Consider the following 16,569-nt stretch of genomic DNA (forward strand, 5'->3'; position numbering starts at 1 on the left):
CATATATGACATTCATTTTACAAAGAACCTAGTCATCTCAGATGACCTCTGCTTTGAAAACTTCAAGCACTTAAAAGACAAAATAGTCACATGGATGTGGAGATACAGAGATAGACATGATGGGTGGTTATTTGTTTTTTTTATTTTTTATTTTTTGGCCAACTCCTTTTTCTTTTTTGCACCTAAATTTGCTAATAGAGAAATGGGAGGAGTAGAAGATGGTTAGGAACTTTGGGAGGGGAACTTCACATGGGTATTGTGAAGATCAGGAACTAAATACAAAATGGAGAGTGTAGAAAAGGCAGTCCCAACCTTAGGTTCTGTTGAAAATAGTCAATGTGGAGTGGTATCTCAGAAGTTAAGAGTAGTACAATTTAAAGTTTAAAGAGTTAAGAATGTTGAAATTAATAGATGTGGCTATCTCTGTCATCTTAAAGCATTCCATCTTCAATTTAAAAAAAGGTCTGTTAAAGATTTAAATAAATAACTGTGCTATAAAACTGACCATAAAATAGATTTTTGAATTTACTGTGCCATTATAACTTTCATTTGATAAATAAGCGAGTAATAGACTGCTGAAAAACCGTGTAACTAAAACGACAAATTGGCTATAAAGATCTGTTACACAAAAATAATCATGTCTTTTTAACTTTTGCAGAATGCTTTTTAAGGAGAGCCGGAGTGTACATAATCATCTTACTTCTGCTCCGTGAGTAAAACAGACTCCAGATTTCTTCATTTATTTTTGCTCACCTTATGTGCTTTAGTAAACAAGGGCTGGTGAAATAGTACTTAAATGTACATTTGAATAGTCTCCCATTTTACTACTGCCTTTAAAAAAAAATCATTTTTACTATTTGTGTAAACCTGAGAACACATTTATTATCCAGAAAACTGAATGTGTGCTGGCCCAAGATTTGTTAGGTAGGAGCCATGTAAATAGGAAGGTTCTGATGGTTTCCTTTGTTCCTGGGCCTTCCTCCCTCCAGTTCTGTGGTCCTTTTTCTTTCTCTCTTAGTGACCATTCATGTAGCTAACCTATAGCCTTGTGCATTCCAAGATGGTTTCCTATACATACCTACCCTGCCTTGCCTTGCAGAGTGTTTCATTCCACAAAAAGTAACTTATTCTTCATTTCTTTCCCTTCTCTTCAAAACTGGGTATTTCCTTAGTGATGTGAGTACTAAAGAAAGGTCTCTTAACCTAAGAGGGAAAAGTAAAAAGCTGGAGTTTTCGTGGTTATATTTTTGGGTGAATACTGGTTGACTTCAGGAATTTTATTTTTACCTACAACTTAGAGCTATTTCTCTGTAGCATAGAAGTATAGCAATAGTTAATAAAATATTAAATTAGTAAGTTGCTAAGAATTTATGGATCACTGTATTTCAGTATTCTAAGAGGTCTGGCTAACAGCTGGGTAACCTTACAGAACTCTCCGTCTCCTTGCATACAATCACAATGGAAATGTTTGCAAGGCTTAGGAAGGACACTTTGTTAGCATACTGTCAGGGTTGTATTGGGTTGGTTATGGCTTTCAGTTCTTGCCATTCTTGTTTATTGCTGGTGGTTTAGTTATCCTGGGGCAGGGGATACATATATATTGGTGTGAGTAATATTTCTGGGCTTTAATTTCCCCACTGTTATAAAATCAAATTTATTACAATTCAGGGTAGAAATAATTAATTCCTTTAAACCTAAAACTGATGTTTACGTAGATCCTCTTCCCCAGTTTTTTTTTTTTTTTTTTTAAAGATTTTATTTATTTACTTGAGAGAGAGACAGTGAGAGAGAGCATGAACGAGGAGAAGGTCAGAGAGAGAAGCAGACTCCCCATGGAGCTGGGAGCCCGATGCGGGACTCGATCCCGGGACTCCAGGATCATGACCTGAGGCGAAGGCAGTCGTCCAACCAACTGAGCCACCCAGGCGTCCCCCCAGTTTTTTTTTTTTTAAATAGCTTTATTACTATTACCAACTCGTGTTTTTAATATCAGAAAGTGGAAATCAATGGGATATGTGGGCCCCAAAGGTCTTTATCAAAAAAACTTTGAAAATTACTGTTCCCTTAATGAAGTTGTATATTGACCATTTTAATCATGATATTTGTTAATTTAATGGATGACATTTCAACTCATTTTCAACTCAGTGAAATGGAAGTACTCAGTGTGAGGTATTTTGGCTTGTTAACCCTTTAATTCAACATTGAATACTTCCTCTTATTATGGAACTGTAAGGTTTTTTTTGTCTTCAAACTTTTTCACACTGGTTCCCAAAGGTTTCCAGGCTCCATGGTATTTTTCTTGCCTTTTTTTCCTGTCATTTTGACATTTTTAATTGGAATTTGTATATTAAAATAATTTTCTCTAAAAACAAAGATTTGTTTTGTTTTTAAAATGTCATCTCATTTACAACTTCTTGGCAGTGGTTCTCCTCAAATTATGGTTTAATTTGAACTGAAAGTTTCTTGAGGCTTTATTTTCCTATAAATAATCACAAATTCTTACCAGTTGTTTGAAGTGAGTCTCTTAGGAAGCTTTGTTACCCTGTCTTGAGGGGTTTTGTTTTTGTTTTTGTTTTTAATTTTGAGCATTTACATTTAATTTTTAAAAAACCTTTGTCTATAATTGGTATTTTGCTAAGGGTGTGGCCTTTCTTCCAGTTGACTGAAATTAGAGGAAATGATACTGTATATTCACATATAAACTGAGCATTTAATTATAGTTCCTTCCTTCATAGAGTTTTCCAAATAGCATAAGAAGTTACCCACGTAATGACAAGATTATGTTATAATTTCCTAATGGTGACCTTTTTTTTAATCTCTTGTTTTAGGGCAAAGAAAAAGGTTATTCCTGCACCTAAACCCAAAGTGAAGGTAAATATTGAACCAAATCTTAATTAATCATAATTGGGGAGTGTTGAAATATATTCTTAAAATGCAAAGAATATATGTATTTGGCACAGGTGGATAGATTCCATACTTTTAAGAAGGGTGTTTTTAAACTTTGTAAAACTCCTAGAACCATTGTATTTCAGAGAATTAAATTGTAAGAGTTAACCTAATATAAATTAGAAGTGTTCTGTAAAAACAAATATCCTTTAATATAACAAATATGCTTTAAATGCATAGTTGAGATTACAGAAATGTAAGAGAAATCCCTAAGGCCTGAAACAGAGAAAAAGCTGCTGGAGTGTTAATCTGTCACTGAAACTTCGGTTGCCTTTAGGTGCATTTGCTGATTTTCATCCATCACTTTATGGTTTATTTTTAAATTTCTTCTCAGACCACAGCAGATAGGGGTTTCTTGCCTTGCATAGGTTAGGAATTAGACTGAAACTCTGCATAAACCTGGGACTTTCAAAGGATAACATCTTTAATAAAAGGAAGGACTTGAAAAAAAAAATCCGTTCACCAGCAGAAAGATTAAGAAACTTGGGTGTCTTGGCCCAAGTTCTAGATTAGGGGAAGGAAGTCCTTCCTGAGAATTTTCCCTGGTTTAGGAGTTTAATTTATACTGCTTCTGCAAGATCTGGGGAATCCTCAAGCGTTGAAAAGAATGCAAAGGTATTAGATTAGTTATTAACCCAGGGCAAATGGCTTATCAAATTCTCTCTGGAATAATGCAGTTTCATCCCAGGCCCCAAAGGCTTACCACATATATACCATGTCAAATATGAGTTTAAAATATGAAAACACGAGGAAATAAGTTGCTATGAGTGAGAGCCAGCGGAAACATCTGACAGAATTAGATCCTTGAGAAGGGCAAGTGATGGATTTATTGGGTTTAGAACATAAAGGAATTTAACTTGTTTAATATTTAAAGAAGGAGAAGGGACAAAAATACCAAATAGACAAAGCAGAGTTGAAAAAGAATCATGTATAATCTATAGAAGTGAAAATTATAATCATGTGAAAGTAAAATTGTAAAGAAAGCCAACAGCCTTTAGGTTTTAGACTTTCCCCATAGCTTTCATCTTTTTTGAATAGATGAGTTTCTTGGCTTATGAGGTTATGGCCAGTAGGTCAGTATTCGTTACTCTGTGGCCTTCTTAACTTTTAGCATTAGAGGCTCTTTGAATACAGAGTAAATAGTCTTTTTTCTTACCTACCTCATTTGTCTTCTAATCCAAATAATAATGAGCCAGTATTGCATCACATGTGTTGAGTTCTTGCTTTGCTTTGACACTTTATTTGTACACTCCTAATACTCGCCATAGAGTATTGGTTAAATTTTGATACATCTATTCAAGCATATGTTTATCCGAATTCTGATAATGACTAGGGTGGTGTAGGGGAATTACCTATTTTGTTTGTGTCTTTGTGATTAAATTACTGTCCTTTTTCCCAAATAGAAAAACTATATTGCTGATTCGTGTTTGCCCTACCACCCCTCAAATACCTATTTTAGTTACAAAGGTAATATAAGGAAATACAGTAGAAAATGGAAATACAGAACAGTAAGGAGAAAAGTAAAAGTCTCCAGGAAAAAAAGCTCTTCCTTTCTGGTACACAACCACCATCCCTCCTTCTGGACCTCTGTCCCTGCCAGCCCGCCTTTGAGCCATCCAAACAGTCATTCATTTATTCAGATTTAATTACCATTTTCTAAACGGGATAACCTGCTTTTTAGACTCATTTATATACTCTCTGGACAATTATCTCTGCTAGTATAAATTTATATAGTATTCGTGAGTAGATTTAACATTAGAAGAAAAAAATTAATTTAGGGGCACCTAACTGGCTCAGTCAGAAGAGCATATGATTCTTGATCTCAGGGTTGTGAGTTCAAGCCCCACATTGGGTCTAGAACTTAAAATAAATAAATAAATAGATAGATACATAGAAAGGAAGAAAATTAAAAATGAAACCAGTTTATCCTTAAAAAAAAAATGAAAAGTTACTTTAAAAAGCAGTGTTCTATTGGTAGTGTTACCATTATTATTCCAGGACATTCCCCACCCTCAGTTTCTGTTCTTTCTAAATAAAAATGGTATTTTCACTAATCATAACTTGGATGGATGGCATGTCAAAGCAAACGTGTCTCATATGTATTACCCATTCATCTTAACAGACAATTTTGAACTTAATGCAGTTATACTACAGAATTCTGAGAGGTAGTGGAGTTTTCCATCAGGGCTTTTAGAATAGCAGCTTAGAAAAATTGCTGAGGAAGTTAGAGTTTAACAGCCTTCTTAACAGCTTCTTTACTGTAATACCTTAGAGGGTGATGGTAAAGATACTCCTCTCCATTCTTTCCCCACTATGGTTAAGGTAAGTGCTGTGGTTATATAAACTGATGTGGAATTCAAGACTTTGGGTTTAGGTTTACTTGGATTTCTTTTTAAGAAACTAATCAAAGAAATTTTGAAGTGGTTTTTATGTAATAATTGTATTTCTTCATTATCTTAAAAATGACATGAGTCAAATTTATATTTGCCTTTTAAGGGAGACAACTTTTTTTTTTTTTTTTAAGATTTTATTTATTATTTGAGAGAGACGGAGGATAAGGGAAGGAAGTGCAGAGAGAGGGAGAGCTCTGCTCTGAGCTCGGAGGCCCATGCAGGCCTAATCTGAGGGTTCTGAGATGGGAACCTAAGCTGAAATCAAGAGTTGGAAGTCCATCCAACTGATACATTACTCCCAGGCACCCCGAAAAAGTTACTTTTTAATTCTTTTGCTGTTTGAATATTTTAAACTAGGTTCTAATTCTCTTTTCTCTTCCTTGAAACTTAAATGTTTTGGAAAAAAAAAAAAATTATCTTAGGTATTCAGAATTTTGATTCCCATAACCTTGTTTTCTTAGTGTACAGTGCCTTGCTCATAGTAGATACTTTAGTAAATATATGTTGAATAAATTAAAATGACCATAATGAATAGAAGACATAGTTGAAGTATGCTTGGATTGAGTCCCAGTTTGAATGTACCATTTTCTCTATGTATTGGCTCTGGGTGGCTAGGGCACCCATGGACAGGGCATACAGCGGCAGAAATACAAGGAGCAGAAAATGTGGGTCAGTATCCCAGCAAAAACCATACTACATTAGGAGGATAGAGTCTTAGGATAAAGGCAGAATTTCTCCTAGGTACGAGGAGAATAAAAAGAGTATAGTCCCTGAACAGATGGATTTGGATCAGTATCGGATGCACGCAGGCTGGGGTGAGGAAGGATTTCACCAGTGATGCAAGTAGTATACGAACGTTCCTTTGGCTTGGTTTCACGGCTTCTTAGAAGAGCTCACTAAGGTATGGCAGCTGTGTGCAATGTATCAGATGCTTATGGCCTAAGAGCTCTGTCCTCAAAACCGTTTCGGTTTTTTCAGTCTAAAGATTTCCAGTAGAATTTTAATCATTGTGAGAAGTTCTTTGTCCTTTTAAGACTTACACTTAGTAGTTTATTTAGACTATACTTAGTAGTTTAGTTTATTAATCATTTAATTTGTTCCACTATAATGCTGTTTATGCTAGGAGTATAGTCCAAAAAAGGACCAGAAAACTGCATCCTTGGCGGCTTCCATTGGTGGTCCCTCAGTGAGCTCTAGCACATCTGCGGTGGCCTCTGCCAGCTCTAGCTCTACACCAGCCCAGGAGACCATCTGCCTTGATGACTCACTAGATGAAGACCTTTCTTTCCATCCACCTGCACTGGATCTTGTTTCTGAAGCTTTAGCTGTTATCAACAATGGGAACAAAGGCCCTCCAGCTGGCTCAAGGATAAGCATGCCAACTGCAAAACCTCGCCCAGGACTGAGAGAAGAAAAATTAGCAAGTATCATGAGTAAGTTGCCGCTGGCTGCTCCTAAAAAACTAGATTCTCCTCAGACTGCACATTCATCCAGTCTTATTGCCGGTCACACAGGGCCAGTACCAAAGAAACCCCAGGATTTAGCTCATACTGGCATCTCTTCAGGCCTTATCGCTGGTTCTTCAATTCAGAACCCTAAAGTTTCCTTGGAACCTTTGCCAGCCAGGCTGCTTCAACAAGGACTACAGAGGTCGAGTCAGATTCATGCTGCTTCCTCTTCACAGACCCACGTGTCCTCTTCTTCCCAAGCCCAAGTTGCTGCCTCCTCTCATGCTCTGGGAACACCTGAGGCCCAGGATGCTTCTTCGTTAACACAAGTAACAAAGGTGCACCAGCATTCAGCTGTCCAACAAAACTATGTGTCTCCATTACAAGCAACCATTAGTAAATCACAGACCAACCCAGTGGTGAAATTAAGTAATAATCCCCAACTTGCCTGTTCATCCCCGCTTATTAAGACTTCGGAGAAGCCACTCATGTACCGCCTTCCCTTATCGACTCCCTCACCTGGAAATGGTTCTCAAGGGTCCCATCCCCTGGTTTCTAGGACAGTACCCAGCACCACTACCTCCAGTAACTACTTAGCCAAGGCTATGGTGTCACAGATGTCCACGCAGGGTTTCAAATCTCCCTTCTCAATGGCTGCATCCCCCAAACTTGCCGCATCTCCAAAACCTGCCACATCTCCTAAACCCTTGCCCTCGCCTAAGCCTTCTGCCTCGCCTAAGCCCTCTCTGTCAGCTAAGCCTTCAGTATCAACTAAACTTATTTCGAAATCCAACCCTGCTCCCAAGCCTCCTGTACCCCCAAGCTCTTCCAGTCCAAATGCACTCGTAGCCCAGAGTAGCCACTCCAGCGGTAACAACCCAGTCCACAAACAGCCCAGTGGGATAAACCTCAGCAGACAGTCGCCCACCTTGAATTTGCTGCCCTCCAATCGCACTTCAGGCCTTCCAGCCACAAAAAATCTTCAGGCCCCTTCAAAGCTCACCAACTCCTCGTCCGCTGGAACTGTTGGGAAGAATAGCTTGAGTGGCATCGCAGTGAATGTACCTGCCAGCAGAGGTAGCAGCCTAAACTCAAGCGGAGCGAATAGGACTAGTCTCTCTGGGGGAACAGGAAGTGGAACACAGGGTGCTACTAAACCGTTGTCTACTCCACACAGACCATCCTCTGCCTCAGGGTCTTCAGTGGTAACAGCCAGTGTGCAGGTATGTATGTTACATACGTTCGTGGGATAAAGTGTAAGATTGTGTGATCTTCCCTTTGAGTCTGTTCAATAACTGTGCTTATGGGTTGTCCCTAATAGCTTATTACAGCTTGTGGCCAAGGAATTTCCTGATGTTGACATCACAGTACTGGGGATAGTTGGTGGGTGAGGTTTTTGTTGGGATGTGGATTTTTTTTCCCCCCGGTAAAGTAGCACATACGTACTTCCGCAATTTTTGAAAAACACATAATGCATAGTTAAAATGATATGTTGTCAGAGTCCAGAACAAAGCAGTAACTTACGAAGTTAACATACCCTCACTTTCTTCCTCTCTCTAGTCCCCTTTCCCCTGCCAACTTTTTGATTTTTGTATTTAATCAAATTTGTACATACGGGTTTTTCTTCTTTAGCCATTTGTCTTCAAATAAACTTTTTATTTGTCATGAATTTTGCAGTTACTCATATATAATTCTTTATGTCAAATTACCATCAATAATCCTTTTATTCCACCGTTTCCCCATTTTAATTTGTTTATCTCACAGTTAGAGGGAGTGCCTCACTCAGAGTCTTTTCAAGAAGGCTAACACATACCTATTTTATCTTAGCATTAGCATACCTGATAATTTCTGACTGTCACCCTTAAGTATATTGACTTCTTGGGTTCATTAACTGTCTCCCTCCCTATGTTGTATAAATACTGTTCCACGAACCTTTGCTTAGTATTGAGGATTATAGGAAATCTGAGGCCATTCCAATATTTGTTCCCTTGTTTGTGTTTTCTGTGCCTAAATGCTAGTAAGGTTTTCTCTTTTTCGTTGAATTTCAAGTATTCTCGAATTAGGCTAGATTTTAATCTGTAAGTTTATAGCTGGTGGCTTTTTCAGCTCAAGAATATTTTTTTCAGTGATTGTTTCATTATCATTTCTGATCCGTTTGCCCTAGGTTTGTTGAGAACTCTTTATCCTTCATGTTTTGTCTCTCTCCTTTCCATGTCATCTTCTCTGCCATTGTTTTCATCTTTCTGCCACTCCCTGTATCCTGAGACTTGTCAGATTTGTCCTTCATGTGACCAGTTTTTTTTTTTTTTTTTTTTTTTTTTTTTTTTAAGATTTTTTTATTTATTTATTTGACAGAGAGAAATCACAAGTAGTCGGAGAAGCAGGCAGAGAGAGAGAGGGAAGCAGGCTCCCTGCTGAGCAGAGAGCCCGATGCGGGACTCGATCCCAGGACCCTGAGATCATGACCTGAGCCGAAGGCAGCGGCTTAACCCACTGAGCCACCCAGGCGCCCCCATGTGACCAGTTTGATTCTTAAAGATTCTTCTTCCCTGTCCCCCATCCCAAAAAGTAATACATATTCACGGTAGGCAAATACACAAAAAAGAAAAGTCCCCCATTCCTGGTACTTTTTTGGATTCTTGTCAAGAAAATGGGTTTCACATAATATGCTGTTTCATAACAAGCTTTTAAAAAAAATACATAACATGTTATGATGTGTTCTTACGTTCCAAAGTGTTTTTTGAAAACATGACTTTTGTTGATTTGTGGAATTCCGTTGTCTTAGAAAGTGTTCTTTTTACTGCTTCCTGTTGATGTGGAATAGGAACATCTAATGAAAGAATTTTTACCTTGGTGTTTATAGATGTTTTCTGCTATTGAGTACAAACAAAGCATTAGTATTCATAAATATATGAAACCCAGATCATTACTCTGCCATTACGGTAGGCTTAGTAATGAATTCATTTATTCCAGAACTCTAATATTTTGTTTTTAATATTTTATTTATTTATTTGATAGAGAGAGATCACAAGTAGGCAGAGAGGCAGGCAGAGAGAGAGGGAAGAAGCAGGCTCCCTGCCGAGCAGAGAGCCTGATGCGGGACTCGATCCCAGGACCCTGAGATCATGACCCGAGCTGAAGGCAGAGGCTTTAACCCACTGAGCCACCCAGGCGCCCCTCCAGAACTCTAATATAAAACAAAATTCAGTTAACTGTTACTTTACTAGTTGGAATCTAGTACTCACTGATGTTTTATCTGTGTAATTTTACTTTCATCAAAAATGAAATAAAAAAAAAATACTGATTAGGGATTGTATGTAAAATTTAAGTTATAACTAACGTCTGGAAGTTAGTTCACATTCCTTTTTGTATCACCTTTATTAAAATGTTGACCATGTTTAACGTTAATCCTCAGTTTGAGTAAAGGAGAGAATTATAACAGAAATTCAGAATTATAACATTCCTGCCACATGGGTCCTCCTTCCCAGCATCAGTTACTTCTACAGTCAAATGCTCTACCCCTGAGCTATACCGCCAGGTATATCAGTTACTTCTAATTCTCATAGCTTTTTCTGTGTTTTTAAATAGTAAGAATGAATGGAAGACAATTATTCATTTTACTATTATCTCTTGTCATGATAAAGCTTTTAGCTGTGTTTATACCTTTGCCATTCTCCTAAAAGAATAAAATTACAACTTTCGGTTAAATCCATGACTATGTAAAGTATTATCTCTGTTGAGTTAAACCATAAACTGTGGTTTCATTTGCTTTCTTATTTTAAGTTTTTGGCTTTTTTCCTCAAGAAAAATGCCTTTTTCCCCCCTTCACTTTGAATTGAACGTTAAATCTTTATCCTTTGTCATCTCCAGAGTCTCTGAGTTCTGTTCCCCCCCTCTGCTGCCACCCCTCACCCTTCCCTTTCCTGCCAGTCCTTCTTGTATTTGATCATCTACCCCAGGAGAACCTAGATGCTTAGCATACCAATTCATTTCAGCAGGGAACCTATATGGCAAAATTTGTATTTCCAAAAAGTTAGCTCCTTCCTTCTGGTTTTCATCCTTTACAAAATGACTATGATTTGAAGGCCTTATTGATCCTGCCTTCAGATCTGATCCTTTTTGTTCTGTCTTACTGGTTTGACTGAAGAAAAGATCAGTAATTGAATAAGGTTTTTTATAACTTTGGGAGAACCTGTGGTTTGTTTTTTGTTGTTGTTGTTTTTGTTTTTTTAACATAGCCTCTCATTGAAACCTTTTGGTCTCTAGATCGTGTCTCTCTAGAACTCTAACACTAAAAGAAGATTCCCTGTCTGTGCCGGTAAAACATTCAGCACCTGTCTGAAAGACATCTTCAGCTATCTGTTGTTCATTTGCGGAATGAAAAGGACAGGTTTAACAAGTTAAAATCTTTCCGGGTTCAGATTATTACCTTTCCCTGCTTTGTATTTAATAACTTCCTGCTCAAGGCTTTCCTCTTCTTTCTTGCCCTTCAGCTTAACTGATGTTCTGTGAATCCTGTCTTTGCCACTTTATAATTCCCAAAATAATTCACTCCTTAAGCAAATGTTTCTGAGGTATTTACTATGTGCCAGGCACTCTTCTAGGTGCTGGGGAGCTAGGGTAAACCCCATACTCAAGGTCTCTTCTGTCAGGGAGCATATATTCTAGGTAGAAAGATAAAAACAAATTTTCTTTAAAAATGTTAAGTGTTATGAAAAATTAAAACAATAATATGGTAGAGTGTGATTGCTGCTAACATAGGTAAGGGATTTGGGGACAGCCTCTTTCAGGTGATAACATTTGAGCTGAGAATTGAATAAACAGTCATTTGGAGATAGGAGGGAACAAACAGTCCAGGCTAGAGAGGTGGTAGGTGTGAAAACATGGAGATAGGAAAGAGCCTGACATGTAGGTATGCATGGCTGGACTAGGGAGAGATGGATAGGTGATGGGGTCTGAGATCAATCAGAACCATGTGATGGAGGACCTTGCAGGCCACAATAAAAACTTGGGGTTTTAATCTGTGTGCAGTGGGAAGCCATTGGAGGGTCTTCATAGATTTATATTTCAAAATATCTCCCTGGTTTTTGTAGAGAATGGGGAGGTGGTTTTTTAAAATTCTCTCTCTCTCTCTCTATATATATATATGTACCTGCATATATATATATATACACACACATATACATCCATGCATAGATATGTAGAACACCCACCACAGGAAGAGCATGGTTTTCCTTCATTTTTTTCCCTTGGAAATGAAATATGTAGGTCATGGAAGTATGTTTGATTATGGAGCATTATCCTGAACTGTTTGCCTGTTTTTGGTTGGCAGCTTCTCCTCTAGGCTTCTGGATGATATCAACAGTAGGATACCCGACCGACTTTTGAAAGGTCTCCATCTTATAGGGAGAGAGAAATTTATGAACACTATGTAATATTTAGATAGTCTGATGTTTCATTTTGGATTTATAAACAAAAGTGGACATGGGAGTTTTTTGAAAATACAAACTGTTACACAGTTATGGCATGACATCATTTTTGATTACTCACTTAATTTGGAAAGTTGCCCTAATTTACATTTTCCAGCTATTTTAATACTTCACTTAGCCTTCTCCAGAAAAGCTTGAGTTCTCCTTCTTAGCAGTACTTAATGTTCCTCTGTAGGGGCCTCCACTTGGGGCACATGGTCTTGGAGTGTGTGCTTCATCTTATCCTGAGATTACAAGAGAATTATGATTTAAAAAAAGTTTTAATTCTTAAATTGATGCAGGATCCCTTCTATCTAAGTTGCTTCAAAGTGTCCTTATTTCTAATTTAGTAATTCTTTCCAGTGAATCCATTTTGTATATCATAGTTGGCTCACTAAGGGAAAGACTAGAAAATAGAATAGTGTCCAAGTCTAAGCATAAAGTAATGAAAATTTGTACTTAAGTGTTGGAGGAAGTGGTGGTTAAAAAAAAAAAAAGAAAAAGAATGGGTATGTTGACAGTAAGTTCATCTTGTCCATTTTTTTATGATGTCTAAAAACTAAGGTTTTAAGCCCTGATGCCCAGAAAGAACGAGACTATTAATGATAGCTGTTGAGCTATAAGGTGGGGGTCACATGATTACAGGAGCTGCTGAGTTCAGTTGTTGATGAGTGTTCCATAGCCAAGTGCCATTCCTCCCTGAGCTTTTAGATTTACAGAATTGAAACCGAGATGAGGATATAAATTTGAGAGCTAACAAAGGAAATAAAGGAAGGGAAGGCTATTAGAGAAAGAGTAGTGAAACCAGATTTAAAGCCTTCCGGAAGGTGTTCTTCATTTTTTGTTTAGCAGTGGCATGGACTGTTCAGTATAAGAAATATATATGCTGTGGCATATAGGTACGGGAGGATCACTTAAATTTTTTCTCATATATTAACTAAGAAATAAAATGATAAGCCCTTTACTAGTAATGTTTACTGAAGAGGAGTGAGCACACAAAATAAACCTGATGATAGTTAACATCGATTACTGACTAAAATTCGAAGAATTCAGTATTCTTGACGGAATTTAGAACTGTAAAAATTTCGGCCAGGGAAACTTAGAATTGGTAAAATAAGACTACAAAAGAAAAGTCACAGTTGCACAAACAATCATAGATAATATCTGATACTGAGACAATTTTATTGTAACGTTAGTTGATAAGTACATGTAGAAAAGAAAGTCAAAATGGGAAAAGATTATTGCTGAATAGAAAATTGTTCAAAGAATTAAATTAGCTTAAGGAAGTGTACATAAGTAATTTCTTAGGGAAAGTTAGTTAATGTTAGCGTATTTCTGATTTAAATGTACTTTTCTTACACATGGCATCAAAGCCCAGATAGAGGAGTGTTAAAACACCTTTTACTGTAAGGAGTCTTTATGTTCAGAAAAGTAATAACATGGAAACCAGCTTTCAGGGGTTAAGGAGAAACTAGGTAATGTGGGGAATGGAGGGTATCATTTAGTAAATTTGATTAACAAAAGGAATACAAATAAGGTTGTTTCTAGGGGGTGAGGAACAGCCAGGAGTAACTGTGGTTGTTTAAAAAAAAAAAAATGAGGTCTCTGTGTATGACAAGACAGAGGCAACTTGGAGAAAGGTATAATACTCGATATTTGTACCAGAAAGTTCAGCATAGGAGGATTCATGGCATAGGTCAGATGGTTAGTTTTGGAGGAGAGGCAGTTAGAGCTAATAAAGGAATAGGAAGAACATCTGGATGGCCTCATTTCTTTAAGGTGTTATGATGAAAGCAGTGGGTATTGTGTTACAGGCTCTGAGAGGGTCCTCATCTAGAACACTAACCCCATGAGTTGTATCAGGAAAGATGGTAAAACAAACAGTGAAATTACCAAGCATTTTCAAAGACCAAATTGAAATTGTTATGGAATTAATGACCCATAGTTCAGATGGAGGGCTTAGGAGCAAAAGTGGAAAAGTGGAAGTCTGAGGTGAGGTATGAATGAACGAGTGGTAATACTGGCTTTAAAATAAGGAGTTTAAACTGGCAATGAAGAGCCGAGTAGAGAATGAATTTCTAAACCAATATGGGTAGCTCTTAGAAATGTATTTTTCACCTCAGTCTTCATTTTCTGTCTCCTAACGTTTCTGTTAGATATAGGACACAGTCTTGCGCCCATAAGGATATTAGATAAAATAAATCAATTCAGGTTAAAGATTTGATTTCTTATGTATTTTGACCCCTGGTTTCTGCAGTCCACAGCAGGAGCGTCATTATTGGCTAATGCCTCACCTCTGACTCTCATGACATCACCTTTGTCTGTAACAAATCAAAATGTGACTCCTTTTGGGATGCTGGGTGGCCTTGTTCCAGTGACCATGCCCTTCCAGTTTCCCTTGGAGCTACTTGGCTTTGGAACGGACACAGCTGGAGTGACAACCACCTCGGGATCTACCTCAGCCGCTTTCCACCATAGCCTAACTCAGAGTAAGTGGGGCTCTTGGAGTTACTGGGCTTCCTAGTGTGACAGAGCAGGAAACCTCATGACTATTCCCATTGAGAATAGTCCATGTGGAGTTAGTGAAGATGACAGAATTTTTTTTTTTTTTAAGAAATGCAATTTATTTCATTTATATGTAAGTCAAATTACTGGAATCAGATTTTATTAACAGTTCTTAAACGAACCATCTATACCACATTTCTATCTTAATGAAACTACTAATAAAAGGGAGTCGTAGTTGCTGGGTTATTTGCATACACATATTTTTATACATATAAATTTTTCAGTGTGCTCTAGTTTAAGAAAGACTCTGAAGTCAGGGGCTATATCGTACATTAGATAAATATCTTTATTTTTGATCTAAGAGGGCTCAAATCTTAGGTTGAAGATTACTGACAGGTCTGTTTTTCTCTCAGATTTACTAAAGGGTTTACAGCCAGGAGCTCAGCATGCAGCAACACTTTCCCACTCACCTCTGCCTACACATTTACAGCAAACATTCAATGGTAAGAAAGCCACCTATTTTTTCATCTTTTAATATTTATATAGATTTATAAATCGGATTACATACCTTTTCTGAAAACTGAATGAGATGACAAAGGTTGGAAAAAACAGATTTTCATATGACTAAATCCTTATTAACAACAAACTCCTTATAAGAAAAAGGAAATAGGTATGAGACCTTTCGTTACATGTGGGAAAAAAAAACCTTTTGAAGACATGTGTTTGCTATATGGAAATGAGGACAAAGAAGAGGATTCCTTAAACAGTGTACAAAAGTCATGTCCACTGATTATAATAATTCATATGTATCGAAGGTTTACTAAGTGCCAAGTGGTCCTGTGACTACTTAATGTATTAGCTAATTTAATCCTTCTAACAGGCCTGTGAGTGAGCTAATGACAGCCCCCAGTTTTATAGATCAGGATAATCCTAGGAAGTGAGCTGAAATGCAAATCTGGACAGTCTGACTTGACCGTCTGTATTCTTTTTTTTTTTTTTTTAAGATTTTATTTATTTATTTGCCAGAGAGAGAGAGGGAGAGCGAGTAAGCACAGGCAGACAGAATGGCAGGCAGAGGCAGAGGGAGAAGCAGGCTCCCTGCCGAGCAAGGGCCCGATGTGGGACTCCATCCCAGGACGCTGGGATCATGACCTGAGCCGAAGGCAGCAGCTTAACCAACTGAGCCACCCAGGCGTCCCGATGGGCTGTATTCTTTTTTTTTTTTTTTTTTTTTTTTAAAGATTTTATTTATTTATTTGACAGAGAGAAATCACGAGTAGATGGAGAGGCAGGCAGAGAGAGAGAGAGAGGGAAGCAGGCTCTCTGCTGAGCAGAGAGCCCGATGCGGGACTCGATCCCAGGACCTGAGATCATGACCTGAGCCGAAGGCAGCAGCTTACACCACTGAGCCACCCAGGCGCCCCCGATGGGCTGTATTCTTAACCATTCAACTTTTCTGTCTTTTAGCAGTGATTCAGTCTATATGATCCAAATTGTATGCATTAGATACTTGCCGGCCAGCTAGATCCGTGTAAATCTGAGATTAGGGATTAGACGCTGGACATCACATATTGGCCTCAAGGTTCTTGCTTTCACCAGCAGTTGACCTTGGTGGACTGTTGATACTATTCTTGAAGACTATTTTCAGGATCTTTTGAACAGAAATAACTGTTCAGCTTTGGGGGTTGACTGGGACCTCACTATTCTTTTTGGACACTGCATTTAAAATGATCTTTGAACAAGTTTATGGTTGACCACATGCAGAAGTGGGAGCTGTGTGGCAATCTCAAGGCAGCGGGTTATAATTAA

General features: G+C 37.8%; 1 protein-coding gene across 4 annotated transcripts in view; it reads left to right on the forward strand.

Annotated features, from left to right (window-relative positions):
* Nucleotides 1-16,569, forward strand: part of UBN2 (ubinuclein 2) — an 85,971-nt gene that overhangs the window by 57,666 nt on the left and 11,736 nt on the right. For 3 of the 4 annotated variants that reach the window (XM_045063031.1, XM_045063033.1, XM_045063032.1), the window contains 5 exons: nucleotides 659-709; nucleotides 2,829-2,871; nucleotides 6,463-8,010; nucleotides 14,513-14,744; nucleotides 15,174-15,263. In XM_045063031.1, coding sequence (XP_044918966.1) covers nucleotides 659-709; nucleotides 2,829-2,871; nucleotides 6,463-8,010; nucleotides 14,513-14,744; nucleotides 15,174-15,263 — 1,964 coding nt within the window. The other variant, XM_045063034.1, reaches the window with a different exon arrangement.

The sequence above is a fragment of the Mustela putorius genome, unplaced genomic scaffold, assembly GCF_011764305.1.
Source record: "Mustela putorius furo isolate JIRA1106 unplaced genomic scaffold, ASM1176430v1.1 tig00003845_pilon_pilon_pilon, whole genome shotgun sequence".
Lineage (NCBI taxonomy): Eukaryota > Metazoa > Chordata > Mammalia > Carnivora > Mustelidae > Mustela > Mustela putorius.